Genomic DNA, 16,890 nt, shown 5'->3' on the forward strand with positions numbered 1-16,890 from the left:
TCTGCCAAGATTAGAAATATACTAATTTGCTCTCGGGCGTCCTTTGCTCTACCCTCTTCTGAGAGAGCTCAGAGAGCTCCTTGCTTTGATAACATTTGGGTTCTGGGAAAAGAATTTACATCATTTAAATTTTTATTGGTGTTTAGGGAGTGTACAATAAATTTAAACTCATATGGTATAATTGGTGTTTTAATTGTCATTATGAGTTTAATGACATTCAATTTCCTTTATAGCCATAAAGAGAATTTTTATTCCTGTTGATACTTAAACAGAAGAATCCCCAAGGAAATGCAGAAATCTTCAAAGTGTGTTCTCTTTCCAGTATTCACTACTCGCTGAGCAGAGCAATCCAGATCACACCCCCAGGACCTGATGACCCCATTAGAGCTCCCCTTCCCTATTCTCTTAGCAAAAGGAAAGGCTTTTCATGAGGTCATATCTCTCATGCAAAATCACCGCACAGAGTTTATCTTTAAATTCTCTTTATTTATGCTGGAAAAATCACAATACACATTTAACCAAATATCTGGTAATTTGACAATAATATCACCCATCTATTTTACATTTTAAAAAATACCCTAAAAAAAAAAATACCCTGTGTAGAGACTTGGAAAAGAATGCCTAGAAGGGTCTCAAACCGACTGAAGTTTAAAAAAAGGAAACAGGAGCTCTTGGAGTTTTACAGTGAACGTTCTATTTACTACAAGTCAAGCGTTGTGCTGCGCTATAGACAGGGGTGGGGTGCGGGGAGCAATGCCAAGCAAGAGATTCAAAAACAATTGTAAGATGAATGAGCAGAAGACTTTCAGACCACACAATCATGAAATGGTGTAGAGCCAAAGAGTGATGGAGAGAATAAAAGTGGTAGAGTTACCTACGAGTTAACCTAGGTCAAGACTGTTTACCTAGCCCTTCCTAGCACTGGAGTGTAGGGAAGACTACTGTCACATCTTACATTTACTCATAGGTAGTGCCCCAGCAGCCGGGGTGGGATCCAGTCACTTGGCTGCAAGTCAAACTTCTCCACAAAGTCCAGCATCAGGCCCCGCCTTCTAGGGCCCACCTACCTGGCAGCAGGCCTGGTCGCAATCAGTTCAGCAGCAGGCCCCGCCCCTCGGCAGAGACCCCGCCCCGCCTGCCCGTCGGACATCAGGGGGCCCGCCCTTCAAGAGGCGTCATTCCCGCAGCCTCCACCCTAGGCATGGCGCTGTGTGACTCCACTCTGCTGCTGTTGCTGCTGCTGCCGCTGGCACGGCTCTCGGCTGGGGACTGCCCGTGCTCCGAGGCTGCTCTCTGCCAGCCGATCCGCCACCGTCCCGACTTCGAGGTCAGCACTCCTTTGCGGGCCGGTCTGATACTCAAGGCTGTAGAAGTTGTGCGCTCACTGAGCACCAGAGAGCCTTCCTCTTTTCAGATTTCCTTCAGAGGTTAGGCAACTTCCCAGGCCGCAGACTGTGAGCTCCTGCTTGAGCTAATAATGCTCCTGCCTCATCAGACTCCCGAGGCCAGCTCCTCCCGCTAACCGCTCAGCCACCTGCGGGGAGGGTAGGAGAACCGGTTCTCGGTTTCCAAGGCAATGCACATTTAGTAGGAAAGTGTCCACCTGCGAAAGTACATCCGAAAGCAGGATGTTCTGATAACCTTTGTACTTGGTACGGACTAGTTTTTTCGTTTATGGACACCCACCCACGCAGGAAAATGGCAAAACCAGCTATTTGAGTAAATTTTTCTTTAACCCAGCAGAACGGCTTATAAAGCTTACGGACTTACCACGAAGCAGTGGTAAAATCGTGTGACTGAAGTTGATGACAGTGGCTGGACCTGGAGGTCAGCGATGTTAGAGGGTCCAGTCTCAAAAAAAAATTGTACAGAGAAGGAACAAGTTCATGGGTCTTAAACTTATATTTGGTTTTGAGACATAGATATTTAAATGCTTGTGTTTGCATACATTGTTTAGGAAAAAAATAGTGACGATATTTTATAGACTGCCTACTGCGGAAACTGAACTTTCTTTAAAAAGAAAAATTTAGGTGCATTAACATTTCTTTGAGCAGTGGTCATTAGCAGCACTCAGATCATTAAGATCAGAAATTAAAATTTGGGAGAGAAAGAATTAGCTGTTTGGCAATGGATAGCTGTTACTTTTAGTTTATGGTCTGGTGGATCTTTCCTACTGTGGTGGTTTGAATGAGAATGGCCCTCATGGAGTCACATGTTTACATGCTTGTCCCATAGAGAGTGACACATTAACAGGTGTGGCCTTGTTGGAGGAAGTGTGTCACTGTGGGATGGGTTTTGAGGTCTCTGAGCTCAAGCTAGGTCTAGAATGGCTCAGTCTTTCCCCTGCTGCTTATGGATAAAGATGTAGAACTCTGAGCTCCCTCTCCAGCACCATGTCTGCTTGGATGCTGCCATGATGATAAGGATTAAACCTCGGAACTGTAAGCCAACCTCAATTAAATGTTTTCCTTTATAAGCATTGCCATGGTCATGGTGCCAATTCACAGCAAAAGAAGCCCTAAGACACCTGCTTAAGAGATTAGTTGACTGGTTCTGATTGGTTAAGTAGAAACCCAAGGCAGTGCTCAGCTGTTTCAGCCTAAAGCCCCTCCCCTCAATTAAGTGGTTTTATAACAATCTGATTTATTGTGGCACTCAGCACTTAGTGGGTGATATAGTATTTGTGAGAATTTTTCATTACATGCAAAGAAAATTATACTCATCCATAAACTCGTAGTAAATGAGGCCTCACTAGCCTTTTGCTTCTTGAAATGGGAAGACTATAGATTATAAGAGTCTCCTTCCCCACTGAATATATTTGTGTGGCAGAATTACGAGGGACTGACCTATGCTTTGAGAATGAACCCATTTGTACTGCAAGTTTTATGCTGATTTGACACAAGCTAGAGTCACCAGGGAGGAGGAATCAAGTAAGAAAATGCCTCCATCCAATCCGGCCGTAGGAAAGCCTGTAGGATATCTTCTGAATTAGTGATTGGTGGAGGAGGACCCAGCCTATTATGGGTGGTGCCTCTCCTGAACAAGTAGTCCTGGGTTCCTTGGCAGTAAGGAGCCTTTTTCCTTGACCTCTACATCAGCTCCTGCCTCCAGGTTCCCACCCTGTTTGAGTTCCTGTCCTGATTTCCTTTGATGGTGTCTTAGTCAGGGTTTCTATTCCTGCACAAACATCATGACCAAGAAGCAGTTGGGGAGGAAAGGGTTCATCTCTGAAAGAAGTCAGCACTGGAACTCAAGCAGGTCAGAAAGCAGGAGCTGATGCAGAGGCCATGGAGTGATGTTCTTTATTGGCTTCCTTCCCCTGGCTTGCTCAGCTTGCTCTCTTATAGAACCCAAGACTACCAGCCCAGGGATGGCCTCACCCACAGGGGCCTTTCCCCCTAGGTCACTAATTGAGAAAATGCCTTGCACCTGGATCTTGTAATGGCATTTCCTCAACTGAAGCTCCTTTCTCTGTGATAACTCCAGCTGTGTCAAGTTGACACAAAACTAGCCAGTACAGATGTTGAACTGTGATATGGAAGTATAAGCTGACCCAAGTTGCTTTGGTCATCATGTTTCATCACAGTTAATAGTCCATTCTCCACCATGGAGATCTAACACCTCTCCCTTTGTGTTTCCAAAATTGAGAGTGGTTGCTATTAGGTCACAGGCCCTAGTTAGTTGTTTTGTTTTTAACAAATTGAGTCTTAAATATGATAATTAAAACATTGAGCTATCCAGTTTCACATTCTGTGTGTAGTAACTTTATTGAATGGTTGCTTGGCAGAAAAAAATAAACTGTGCATAGTTAATCCTGAAAGGTAAAGGCATGAAGATGTTCAATGGCAGCCTTAACAGTTATGGTTGCTCTGCACAGCCCTACTGGTCCACTCTCCTGTGGGCCCCTACATCTCTATTTTCAGTGCCAGCATAATGTGCCACCCCTACTTCAAACGCTAATGGAACTCCAGAAAAACGAACAATTCTGTGGTCCTCAAATACTGCTTGAGAATACCATCTACCTTATTAATTTTATGTTGTTCCTTTCTCTTTCAGCACTTCTGTGTTGTAGCTACCTTCTTTTCAGTTCCAGAATCTCGGAACTCTCTTTGGTTGTGGGGAACTTGAGCTGTAGGAACTTTGTCCTAATCTGCAGATGTTCACTCGCCTGTAGGCGATCTTCTTTTGCCATCCTCCAGAATGCAGAGATTCCCTCACGTGAAGTCATCATGGATGGTTTCTTTTACCACCTAGATAGCAGATTCACTGAACATGGTATCAAGGCTCCTGCATTTCCTTCCAGGCCTTGATGCTACTGTAATTTCCTAAGGGATCTTGGTATTTGTTAACCTCTGCGCCTCTAGTGCCTAGCAAAACTCCTCTCCTACATGTTCATTAAGGTTGGTTCTACCCATAAATGAATACCGTCAGGTAAAAGGAACATGACCAGTGAAGCCTTTGTGTTTCTAGGATCATCTCTAAGGGAAAAACACTGGAGGAACAACATTAGCTACTTTAAAATTGGACTTGACTACAACTCTGTCAGCTTCATCCAAAGGCACACATAGCAACTTAAGCAGTATCTATGGCTCCATCTGAAACAGGCAGAAGCTTGAAGATCATCAAACTCTGCGAGCTCTGCTGCTCCAACCTTCGCTGAGGTCTCTTATGAGTTCTGGCGATATTCATCTAAACTGTGATATTCCCCTTCTGTGGTTCCAGAGTGGGTCCCTTTTTAACCCATTCCTCACTTCAGCACAAGGGAATTTAGGAGGCATTCCTTTTCCTTTTAAAAGATACTTGTGTCTAGATATTAGGTGAGGAGTATTTCAGGCAAAAGAACACATAAACCATAAAGATGTAAAGCTGGTGGTTCTTCTCATTTCAATTCTGTCACACTTATGTGTTTATAAATGTGTAAAAATATAATCGACAGTAAAAGTATGAAACCTTAAATGAAGCTCCGTGGCTCCAAAGGCCACTCAGTCTGTAGAGAAGTTCACTGAGTTGCAGTCTGAGTGGCTTCCTTAAGCTAGATGAGTGGTGTTTTCATGAGAGTCCATTACAATAAGGTGGTTTTATTAAATAAAAATGGTTTTGTTCTCTCCATTTCCCTCAGGATACTAACTTTTCAACAGGGCTGGCTTTCATGAATTACCCCAGATTCAACAGTCTGTTCTCTTCTATGCTTTTTCTAAATTCTAGGTTTCTGCAATACTGAACATTTATAGTCACTGTGTTCTTTCTGTCTTCAGGCCTCAACACTAGCCAGTACTTCTTCCAGGTTCATGCAACCACCAGTAAAATATACTGGTAACCTGATGTCTTCGTGTTACATCCTCAGTGCCCACTGCCTGACCTACGGAGGTGGTTCATGTATCTGGGTGTCAGGCCTGACATACGGAGGTGGTTCACGCATCTGGGTGTCGGGATGGTAACCTCAATTTAAGTGCCAGTGTCCACCCCTGTTTTTCTGGCAGGTCTTTGTATTTGATGTTGGACAGAAAACCTGGAAATCTTATGACTGGTCACAGATTACAACTGTGGCAGCATTTGGAAAATATGACCCAGAACTTATGTGCTATGCTCATTCAAAAGGAGCCAGGGTAGTGCTAAAAGGTATGTTTTCAGCAGACACACAGCTAGCCAATGCAAAAAAAAAAGTGTACTGTTTACTGTATATAGTCCCTTTTATGCCTTTTATTCATAACCTTAGTTGTAGATACCATTAAATCTATTCCACAAACACAGTTTTAAACAGAAATAAGCCTACTTCTTGTTTTTGGGCAAATGTGATTGCTTAGTTATAGCATGCCGAACTTTAGTAATGGTCTACAAGTTCTGCTTCTAATTCAGGATGATTTTAGCTCACAGGGACTATTTTGAAGATTAGCAAACAATGGCTGTCATTTGGTACTATTTCTCCACTTGGAAAGCAGATTAGAGGCTTGATATTCCAAAATTCATGTGTTTCATAGACATTATGATCTCTTTGGGAGTGGCTTTGGGAAGTAAACAGTTTTACCTATGAAAAGTATCCATATCCATATGTAAATATGTCTGTTCCTTCCAAAGGTGATGTCTCTCTGAAGGATATCATTGATCCTACCTTCAGAGCATCGTGGATAGCTGAGAAAGTTGATTTAGCCAAAGCACAGTATATGGATGGGATTAATATAGACATAGAGCAAGAAGTTAACTGCTCATCTCCTGAATATGAAGCATTGACAGCTCTGGTCAAAGAAACCACAGAGTGTTTCCATCGTGAGATCGAGGGATCACAGGTAAAATAAATACTCATTTTTGTTGTTGGTGGTGGTTTTTAATCAAAATATATTTACGTAAGTATGATTAGTGACATCTTAGTTTTTAGCAATGGGGGGAGAGTCTCCGCACACATTTCCCAAATCCCCTTTTCTGGGATGTCACTGTTAAGGTCCTAGGTTCCTATCTATATCAAAATACAACACAGCATTTGTTCTGTCCTCTTGTCAGCAGCACTCTACACTGTGGGCAGCAAGAAGCCAGGAGGGCCTAAACTGGCTTTTACCGGTACAGAGCAGAAAACTCAGGCACTATAGGAAAGGATAGTGCTAGGGACAGATGCACTCTCTGTAGGCTCTGTAGTATTTGCAAAGCACTCAGGGCCCATGAGAGCTCAAAGCACTAAGTCTCTGGAACCAGTCAGGACTGTCAGTAGGGCCAGGAGCATAATTACAGCAGACCTCAACACAAGGAATCTTGTCAATGTGTAAGTACACAAGTAATCTTGTCAGACAATGTGAAAGTAGCAAAGGGCAGTGTGTCTCCAGAGCAGGACTGTTAAATATGTATGTACATTAAAAAATTCAGGATCTTAAAAATGAATAAAAACCTATGTATACACACATATCCACATGGGAGAGTCACTTCCAGATATATACATGAGGCCCTTGGTACAACTTCTAGTACACACACACACACACACACACACACACACACACACACACACATACACACACAATTACTGAGAAAATTATCGCTGTCTTTAAACATATGTGACAACACATGTCTTTAAACCTAGTGCTTAGTAGGTAGAGGCAGGGAGAGTGGGAGTTCAAGGCTAGCCTGGGCTGCATAGTGAGATGCTATCTCAAAACAGCCAAAACATTTAAGTAGACTCACACACATTGTCCTTGGTATCCATGGAAGATTGTTTCCAGTGGATAAAATCAAAATCTGTAGATGCTAATGCTAGAGTCATGTACATTAAATGGCAAAGTATTTGATATACTCTATGCAAAACTACTCATAGTCTTTAAAATCTTTATATTACTAATAATACCTAATACAATATGTTATATACATAGCTATTATATTGACTGTTGAGGATATAAAGTTAAGAATATCCACACATAGAAAATTTTAGAAATATCCACAGTATAAAAAATTAGTAAACATTTTATCTGTACTTTGTAGAATTTATAGATGCAAAAAATCACCCTTATATAAAGTATGTATAATAAATATATTCTTAGTATCTATTATATATACATGTAATATTCATCCAAGGTAGAGCACCATAAGTACTATAAACCAATGATTCTGAAGCTTACCCTAGGATCACATGGGGTGTCATTTAAAATTTCCTGACATTAAATCATTGCGTGTGGGATAGAGCTTAGGGACCTGCAGTTTTACCATGGGCTTTGGGTGATTCTGATAGAGCTGGTTGTCACATGAGACTCACTGGTCAAATTATATGACACAGAGGGAAGGAGATTCGTGGCTTTGACTGGGATGACAGCATAACCCTTACACTCAGAGAAAATGTTCAGAAAGTGATTAGCAGTGTTCAGTGGAATTCACCACAACATTAAAGGTCACAGCATTAGGAGGGTTGAGAACCGCTGGGTTAGAGGTACTCGGTTTCTCCATTACTGCAAGACAGCTCCATTTTGTAATCAGAGGGAATGACAAAATGGGTCCATTATATAAACACTTTACTTCACAGCCATTTTTTGTAGAATTTTTAATACTCAGTGAAGCATAAGGAAAAACTGTGACAAAGTTTGGTAAGATAAATCAGACAAAATATAAATATTTTAACATACTCATTTATATCTATTAGGTGTTTACTAGGTGCCTAATTAAGGAAAACACTTGGTGGAATTTTAGACTGTTTCTAGACATTAAAATAAAACTTACATTTAATTGAGGTAAAAACCCATAGTTTAAGATACTCATCCTTGCCGGGCGGTGGTGGCGCACGCCTTTAGTCCCAGCACTTGGGAGGCAGAGGCAGGTGGATTTCTGGTTTGAGGCCAGCCTGGTCTACAGAGTGAGTTCCAGGACAGGCTACACAGAGAAACCCTGTCTTGAAAAAACAAAACAAAACAAAAACAAAAAACAAACAAACAAAAAGATACTCATCCTTGTTGATCACCATTCAGAATAAAGAAAAATTTATTACCTGTTTCACTTGGCTGTTTCCAAAAACTAAGATCATTTAAGCATTTTGAGTTGACAAATAAATCCTAGTTCTCTGACTGTTATGTATGTGTAGTATTTGGCCCATCCTACCATGTCATATAATTGTGAATCAGGGACTAACTCAGAATACCATCAGGCAGTGCCAACGGGTGACCTGCATAGCCTGCACAGTACTTTAAAGTCTTCTGTATTTGATTTCTTTTCACATGGCTTCCCTTTCAACTTATTCAGGGGCTCCAACATCATGCATTACCATTGAACTTGCTCCTTCCAGTCAGTGAGTTCCCAGCCTTTGAGAACATTTGGAGTTGAAATCCTTTTTCTTTACAGTGCTCTGTTCCTGGTCCTTATGTATCCAGTTATAGACACAGGCCAGTCCAATGTAGTAACAAAACATATTTATTAGAGCTCTTCTACATGTATTAAATTCTATATGCATACATTATAAGCATTTCTTTATTTTTTGAGTAGAACAAGGCAAGAAAATGTTATGTAAATAATATGTAGTTTTTTCACAGGTAACCTTTGATGTAGCATGGTCACCAAAGCGCATAGACAAAAGGTGCTATAATTACACTGGGATCGCAGATGCCTGTGACCTTCTTTTTGTGATGTCTTATGATGAGCAAAGTCAGATCTGGTCAGAATGTATTGCAGCTGCCAATGCTCCCTACAATCAGACATTAACTGGTAAGAATCCAAAAAATGATCACTTAATTAGTAATATTTATTCCAAAACCTCAGACACTAAAGTGTATTTTAGTATTTCTAAATTATTTATACACTCTTTCTATATAAAACTGTGCTTTATGAATAAAATACAATAAAATGTATTATAATAAAATATAAAAATTTGAGAGTTTTAGTATTTTCAAAAATATTTAATTTTACTTACCATATCCTTATGGGATAGCTTTATTATCATTGATTCTACATTATAGATAAGATGGGACTCACATGGGTATTTTTACTGCAGGCCATACTCTTGTCATATGCCAAGATATTTCTGTTTAATATTATGAAAGTTAATGCAGAAATTCACAACTAGCTGGGAGTTTAGATAATAACTGTGTATGTATATGTATGTATATATGAATGTTTATGGACTCAACCATATATATTCAACCAGAAATGGGGATTCATGGGTATGCTGTATCACACACACACACACAGCTCAAGAACCATTTGTGTGGTGGATAGAAAGACTTTAAGAGCCAGAGTTGGGGAGATGTTCTGTGGTTACAACAGCACTGTGCACTCATGACTTTAGAGCATCTGTGGCTGTGGCCTAAGATTGGCCCAAGGTGATGCCAGTCAACATTCTCAGGAGTAGTTGGAGCTCATTCATGTTTCTTGTGTTCTAAACTACAGCTTGCTACCGTATAACAGCACGGGCATTTTTTATCTCCACCAGTCATTAGGAAGCACACATCATTATTTGTAATCATGGGACACTTGAGTTTCTATAAGAAATTCTGAATATCACTGCCACAAAGTTTAAGATTTATAGAACTTTTTAAATATATGTTAGCAGTTAGTACCTAAATTAGTAGGATTTCTTGAAATTTTCATTTCTCCTGTATTTTGTGTATTTTGTTTCCAGTGTCATCTATACTGGATATCATCTCTTATTTAAACAAAACAAAACAAGACAAAAAAAATCTTAGAAAGTAAGACATAGGACTTCCAGTTCTTAAGGGATAGCTTTTATGACATTATAGAAGAAAACTCACTTTGCATCTGAACAAGTATACCTGTTTTTACAAACTGAAGATTCGGCATGGTTGCCCAGATTGTATGTACATATTAAGAGATATATATAAACAGAATAATCCTGTGTTTTCTATCCCCATGTAACTAGGATATATTGACTACATCAAGATGGGCATTAGCCCTCAGAAACTTATAATGGGTGTTCCCTGGTATGGCTATGATTACATTTGCCTAAATCTCTCAAAGGTAAGAACAACTTATATTGGGTATATGTCATATCACTCCATTATATATTTTGTTCTGCTCTGAATATATGAAATTTTATTTAGATTTCTGAATGCATTTTGAGGATAAGCTTTGCTTCTTTTTAAATCTTTTTTTTTTTAATTTTTATTTTGGTTTTTCGAGACAGGGTTTCTCTGTATAGCCCTGGCTGTCTTGGAACTCACTCTGTAGACCAGGCTGGCCTCGAACTCAGAAATCTGCCTGCCTCTGCCTCCCAAGTGCTAGGATTAAAGGTGTGCACCACCACACCCAGTTCTTTTTAATTCTTTAATATCATGGGAGTTTCTGAATGTAATGCATTTTATTTTATTATCAATTTCATTATTATTCTGTATAATCAGGTTATTTATAGCATATCTTTTTTTAAAAAAAATTATTTATTTTATGTACATTAGTCCACTGTAGCTGTCTTTCGACACACCAGAAGAGGGCATCAGATCCCATTACAGATGGTTGTGAGCCACCATGTGGTTGTTGGGATTGAACTCAGGACCTCTGGAAGAGCAGTCAGTGCTCTAAACTGTTGTGCCACCTCTCCAGCCCTATAACATATCTTTTATTTCTCCTTTAGTTCTTTTTTTTTCTTTTTTGTGGGAAGCGGGTGTGGCCACGGCTGCGGCCCCGTGAGCCAAGACTGCCAAGCCCCGTGATTCCCTGCTTGTTTACCCAAAACCTGATTATGCGCAACTGAGTGATCACGAGCTGTCCACATGATGCATAGCATCATACAGCATGGTATTGAGTCACTGGCCTATCAACGCATACCCTGTCTGCATGCATGGCTCGTGTACAGAGCGTGCTGAATGCTGATGAAGAGTGCTGAATTATGATGAAGAGTGATGAGAGATGAGTGCAGAGGATGGAAGGGGATAAACTGGGCGATTCCCCCACAATAAACGGTATAGAGCTGAGGCAGAGAGCAGTAGACAGAATAAAGGAAGCTGGGGCTGGAGAGATGGCTCAGCGGGTAAGAGCACTGACTGCTCTTCTGACTTCCTCTTCTGGAGTGTCTGAAGACAGCTACAGTGTACTTACATATAATAAATAAAAAATAAAAAATAATATTAATAAAGGAAGCTGCAGCGGGAAGCTGCAGAAGCCTTGGCATACGTGTCGTCTTTGCCCTACCTCTGTGGGACAGAGTGTGGGGCCCCCGACATTTTTCTTTTTCTTTTTGGAGACAGGGTCTCACTATGTATGCCCTAGCCAGAGCTTTTGAAGATTGCTGCTGGCTGTGTCCTCTAGCTCATTTTTTCTTTTTATCTGCTTATATCTTTTATTTCTAACAGTTTTATTATTTTTCTCATTTGACTTTTAACATTTGCTCAATAATGACACGTATATGTTTGAATTCCTAGGATGACATTTGCACCATTGCAAAGGTCCCTTTCAGGGGGGCTCCTTGTAGTGATGCTGCAGGCCATCAAGTGCCCTACAAAGTGATCATGAAGCAGGTAAATGGCTCTGTCTCCAGAAGCCAGTGGGATAAAAAGCAGCAAGCTCCCTATTATAACTACAAGGTACATTTTCACAATTTGTGAACATTTATGATGTTTACATAATTTTATTATGTTGTGGTTAGGTGTTTGGCATTAACAGTTACCAGTTTTACTGTTTATTTGTGTAAGCCTGTCTTTGAATCTGTGTAATCAGTAGATTTAGTTCCCCAGAGAACAATTCAAGTTACATTACTAGTATAATACTCTGCTTGGTCAATTTCCTTTTGAAAGTTCTATAAAATGTGCATATCACAATCAGGACTTCCTTAAGAGTTGGCAATTATGTTAAGGTAATTGTTTTTGGAAGGCTTTGGTCTAAGTAGTTTTATGTTTGAAAGTCTTCATATGAAACACAGAGTAGTAGATGAGTCATGATATATTTTTATACTGAAAATAACAGCATCTATCAAGTTTATTCTAAAAGTAAACAAATTATAAGGAATGTTAAAATTTAGAGACAGAAAAATATTACATAAGGAAACATAGCTGGGCAGTGGTGGCACACGCCTTTAATCCTAGCACTTGGGAAGCAGAGGCAGGCGGATTTCTGAGTTCCAAGTCCAACCTGGTCTACAGAGTGAGTTCCAGCACAGCCAGGGCTACACAAAGATACCCTGTCTTGAAAAAGAAAAGAAAAGAAAAAGGAAAAGGAAAAGGAAAAGGAAAAGGAAAAGGAAAAGGAAAGAAAAGAAAAGAAAAGAAAAGAAAAGAAAAGAAAAGAAAAGAAAAGAAAAAGAAAAGAGAAAGAAAGAAAACATGAAGAACTATGGATATGGTTAAAAAACAATTAGGAGCAGCAATAGACACATCTATTCCAGAGTCATAGAATTGTTATGTTTCACAATCTGGTGAAAATAAACCATTTTTTGCCTAAAAAACTTGAAGTACAAATTATCTTTAAAAGTCTCTTTGAATTATGTTACTTTAAGAAATATAGAAATAATCATTATTTGTTGCCTTTATAGTATTGACTGATGATCTGATATTTGTTTATAGAAAATTGATTACAAACATGTTACTACACAAATAGAGTATTAAACACTCTGGACTTCAGAGTCAAAATTATATGCCTAATAGTTAAACTTGGGTACATTATAATTCTATCATATATATGTATGTATATAATATTGTTTTATATGTGTACTGGCTAGTTTTGTGTCAACTTGGCACAGGCTGGAGTTATCACAGAGAAAGGGGCTTCAGTTGGGGAAATGCCTCCACGAGATCCAGCTGTAAGGCATTTTCTCAATTAGTGATCAAGAGGGGAGGTCCCCTTGTGGGTGGTGCCATCTATGGGCTAGTAGTCTTGGTTCTATAAGAGAGCAGGCTGAGCAAGCCAGGGGAAGCAAGCCAGTAAGAAACATCCCTCCATGGCTTCTGCATCAGATCCTGCTTCCTGCCCTGCTTGAGTTCCAATCTTGACTTCCTTTGGTGATGAACAGCAATATGGAAGTGTAAGCTGAATAAACCCTTTCCTCCCCAACTTGCTTCTTGGTCATGATGTTTGTGCAGGAATAGAAACCAAGACTAAGACTATATATATATATATATATATATATATATATATATATATATATATTTCTAGAGCTCTGTTCTGAGAACTGTTAACATTATATATAGACAAACACATACATGTGAAAATATGGATGCATGTACTATGACCAAATATATTTAAAAAACAGACAATATCTGTTGCCTGAGATTTCTATTGTATAGAATTATATTAAAATATTTTTAAAAGGTTGCAATACATATAGCTATTTATTTAACATAGAGCCCATTTTAATCCACTCAGAACCAGGCAGGGGAGAAGCATTTTATGGTTATAGTAATCAGTTATATATAATTTAAAACACATATATTGTCATGCACTGTTTTGTAACCATTGGCTTAATTTTTCTTCAGTAAGGGAGAAGATGTAGGAACATTCTTTTTTTAAAAAAAAATAACATTTTTAATTGATAAAATTATATCTAATTATGGTATACAACCAGTTTTGATATATGTGTAAACTGTAGGGTGGTTAAATCCATTACTTAACATCTTTTATAACTAGTATGTGAAATCATAATCAGTTAAAGTCATCAGTCTTCAACGCTATAAACCCTTGGTACCTCGCTTAATTACAGTGATGATGGCATTCTGCATTTATCTCTGTGTGACTAAAACAGTGTGTCCTTTGAACGCCTCCCATTCTCCCTTCCTGTCTTTAACAGAAGTACTATTTTAGTTATTCTTTGAAAGAATAGACTTGGTTTTTAAGTTAAGTATATTTAGTTTATTTTTCCTGACACACTTTATGATATTTTTATTCACATGTATTAGTTGCAAATATCAATGTGACTCAGTATGGTTTTCAAAACAATACACAGCATCCACCAATAAAATCAAGATTGATGTCATTTTTACTTATCATTTATTGAACTCTCAACTCTTATTTATGAAATATTCATTTCATCTGACAAGTGTGTCCCGGTAACCACTATCCAAAATATACTACTTGATGTTAAATAATTCATGAAACATTTAGGGAGCCTTGGAAAGCAGTTAGTGGCACTTTAAACAACATTCTATTGTTACTGTTATGTTCCGTTTGTTTGTTTGTTTGTTTGTTCAAGACAGGGTTTCTCTGTGAAGCCCTGCCTGTGCTGGAACTCACTCTGTAGACCAGGCTGGCCTTGAACTCAGAAATCTGCCTGCCTCTGCCTCCCAAGTGCTGAGATTAAAGGCGTGCGCCACCACCGCCGGGCTCTCGGTCTTAGTCACATTAAAATAAAGTTTCTGTTGTGCTTGAAAAGAATCATTCTGCTCCTTTATCCTGCTCATCAATAGCAGCTTCATCCTTAACTCAGTATTCTAGAACCATGTATAGTTTACACATGCTTAAACCAACTAATGCACGAGATAAAGAATTAAGAGTGAGGTGTGCCTGTGCTGAATGAGCCCACAGGGCTGCAATGCACTGCAGCCTACGTGCTTACTAAGTTCCTCTTGCTCTCTAAAGTAGGCTAGTCGGGGAACTGACCCCAAGAGTGCTACCAGCGACAAAATATTACTGGCTCATTCAGAGCTGCCTTTAAGCACTTTCCTAATGCATTTAAAAGCAGTAAATTATTTTTCATTATAGTCCTTTTTCCGTAAAACATTTTTTCTCCTTTGTTCATTCTTTTGCCTACATCTGGTCCTTTAATTTTCTTTCTTTTCTGATAACCTGTGTTTCTGGAGAGACAGTGTGGCAGGGAGAAGGTAAGTGTGAGGCCTCAGTATGTTCATTCTCTCAGTCAGCTCTGTGCTGAGTCACCCCCAGCCACCTCTCAGAATCAGCTCTGTAAGACCAGCAAGGAGGCGGCACTTTCCTCCTCCACTGCTATTACCTGTTCATCTGGCTGATTTATCACAAACAATATTCATCTGTTGAACTTCTAGGTTGGCACACTTCCAGAAACTGCAAAGAACATAAAATCAATCAATCAATCAATCAATCAATCAATCTGATTTTAATAAATAGTAACAGTTGTTTTATTTGGATTGTATTTAAGAGTTGCCCAGTGGACTATTAAGACATAATAGAATGAAATGTTTGACCCCAGCACCTGCCTTGTTTAATCAACAAGCTTTATGTAGAGTGAAACCCTGGATCTGAACTGTCAGTTCTGCCTGGTGTTTTCTGGACAGGGTCTCACTGGAGCTCAGGCTTGCCCTGAACTTTTGACCTTCTTGCCTCATCCTTGAGGCTGCCAGGTGTTCATCACCAGGCCCTGCCCACGTCTGAGCATGTAAAAAAGCTCTACAGTCCACAGTGATTCAAGTGTACTTCTTGGTTGCTAATAGTCAGAACAGATCAAATAAGGAATCTTAAGACAAAGAGGTTCTTAAATAAAATGCCTCTTAAGTAGAGGTTAACTTGTGTAATATTTATTGTTGCTAAAGTACCATAAAATAATATTTAGAAATATCAGGTATATAAACATGAAAAATAGAGCAGTAAAGTAATGTGATATAATTTTTTAAAATTTTAATGCATGCATTTTGAATCCTTGAATTTCAGTATTTTTCCCTTGTTGTAATGAATACTTTACATTTCCAATTTAATTGTTTCTGTATAGGATCCTGCTGGCCATTTTCATCAAGTGTGGTATGATAACCCACAGAGCATCTCACTAAAGGCAGCATATGTCAAACACTACGGCTTGCGGGGCATTGGCATGTGGAATGCAGACTGTCTCGACTACTCAGATGATGCTCTAGCCAGAGAGCAAACACAAGAAATGTGGGGAGCCTTAACACCAAGGCTGTGATGGGGAGGAGCATCTTTTGTCAGACTGTTAAGACTTGCAGGGCTGACCTGTATGAGCCTCTTGAAGAGATAAAAATGTATATATTCCTGTCATGTTGCCATAGCTTACTTATTGGTACACTAGATTACACAGGTAAGAAATAAAGAAATTTTTCATTTGTACTTGAAAAATACATATCTTAGATATCCAGGAATATAAAAGGAAGAAACAAGTCAATTTACTCTATTAAATATTCCTCCATGTTTCAGAATTATAATTAGAAAAGTTGTTTTCAAAATTTCATGCTCAATTTTCTCTGTTATTGAAATATACTGTTAAAAATCAATACAGATTTTAAAAATGTGTAACTGGTAGATAAGTGAAGATAATGGAGAAGGGAGTGCACATGACCACAGTATGCTATACACATGTATAGAATATTATAATAAAGCCCACTATTTTTATATTAATATATGCTAATAAAAGGCCAACAAGAACTATGTGTAACTTGAAATGGAAATCATTGGCTTTGGATGCAGTCTTTAAAACTTAGACTTTGAGAAGCAGTTTATGTTGAATTTATTTCCAACAAATCTTGAATTTAGAACCAGGAATTTGGCATCTCTTTTGGGTCATAAAAATGA

At 39.0% G+C, this 16,890-nt stretch overlaps 2 protein-coding genes across 2 annotated transcripts in view; one reads left to right on the forward strand and one right to left on the reverse strand.

Annotated features, from left to right (window-relative positions):
* The first annotated feature begins 1,194 nt into the window (after positions 1 to 1,194).
* Ctbs (chitobiase) lies at positions 1,195 to 16,437 on the forward strand. The gene is made up of 7 exons (XM_021196218.2): positions 1,195 to 1,327; positions 5,481 to 5,619; positions 6,076 to 6,284; positions 8,991 to 9,162; positions 10,334 to 10,431; positions 11,829 to 11,990; positions 16,076 to 16,437. The coding sequence occupies exons 1-7, from the start codon at positions 1,202 to 1,204 to the stop codon at positions 16,265 to 16,267; spliced, it is 1,098 nt and encodes a 365-aa protein (XP_021051877.1). The 5' UTR covers positions 1,195 to 1,201; the 3' UTR covers positions 16,268 to 16,437.
* Spata1 (spermatogenesis associated 1) overlaps positions 15,349 to 16,890 on the reverse strand; it is a 30,464-nt gene continuing 28,922 nt past the window's right edge. Inside the window, exon 13 of the mRNA XM_029537502.1 lies at positions 15,349 to 15,414. Coding sequence (XP_029393362.1) covers positions 15,392 to 15,414 — 23 coding nt within the window. The 3' untranslated portion in view covers positions 15,349 to 15,391. The remainder of the gene's footprint in view (positions 15,415 to 16,890) is intronic.

The sequence above is a fragment of the Mus pahari genome, chromosome 4, assembly GCF_900095145.1.
Source record: "Mus pahari chromosome 4, PAHARI_EIJ_v1.1, whole genome shotgun sequence".
NCBI classification, from domain to species: Eukaryota; Metazoa; Chordata; class Mammalia; order Rodentia; family Muridae; genus Mus; species Mus pahari.

Coding starts and splice junctions, on each gene's coding strand:
- Ctbs (XM_021196218.2), top strand. CDS start 1,202: ATGGCGCTGTGTGACTCCACTCTGCTGCTGTTGCTGCTGCTGCCGCTG. Junction 1,328..5,480: donor GCCACCGTCCCGACTTCGAG/GTCAGCACTCCT, acceptor TTTTTCTGGCAG/GTCTTTGTATTTGATGTTGG. Junction 10,432..11,828: donor TTTGCCTAAATCTCTCAAAG/GTAAGAACAACT, acceptor TTGAATTCCTAG/GATGACATTTGCACCATTGC.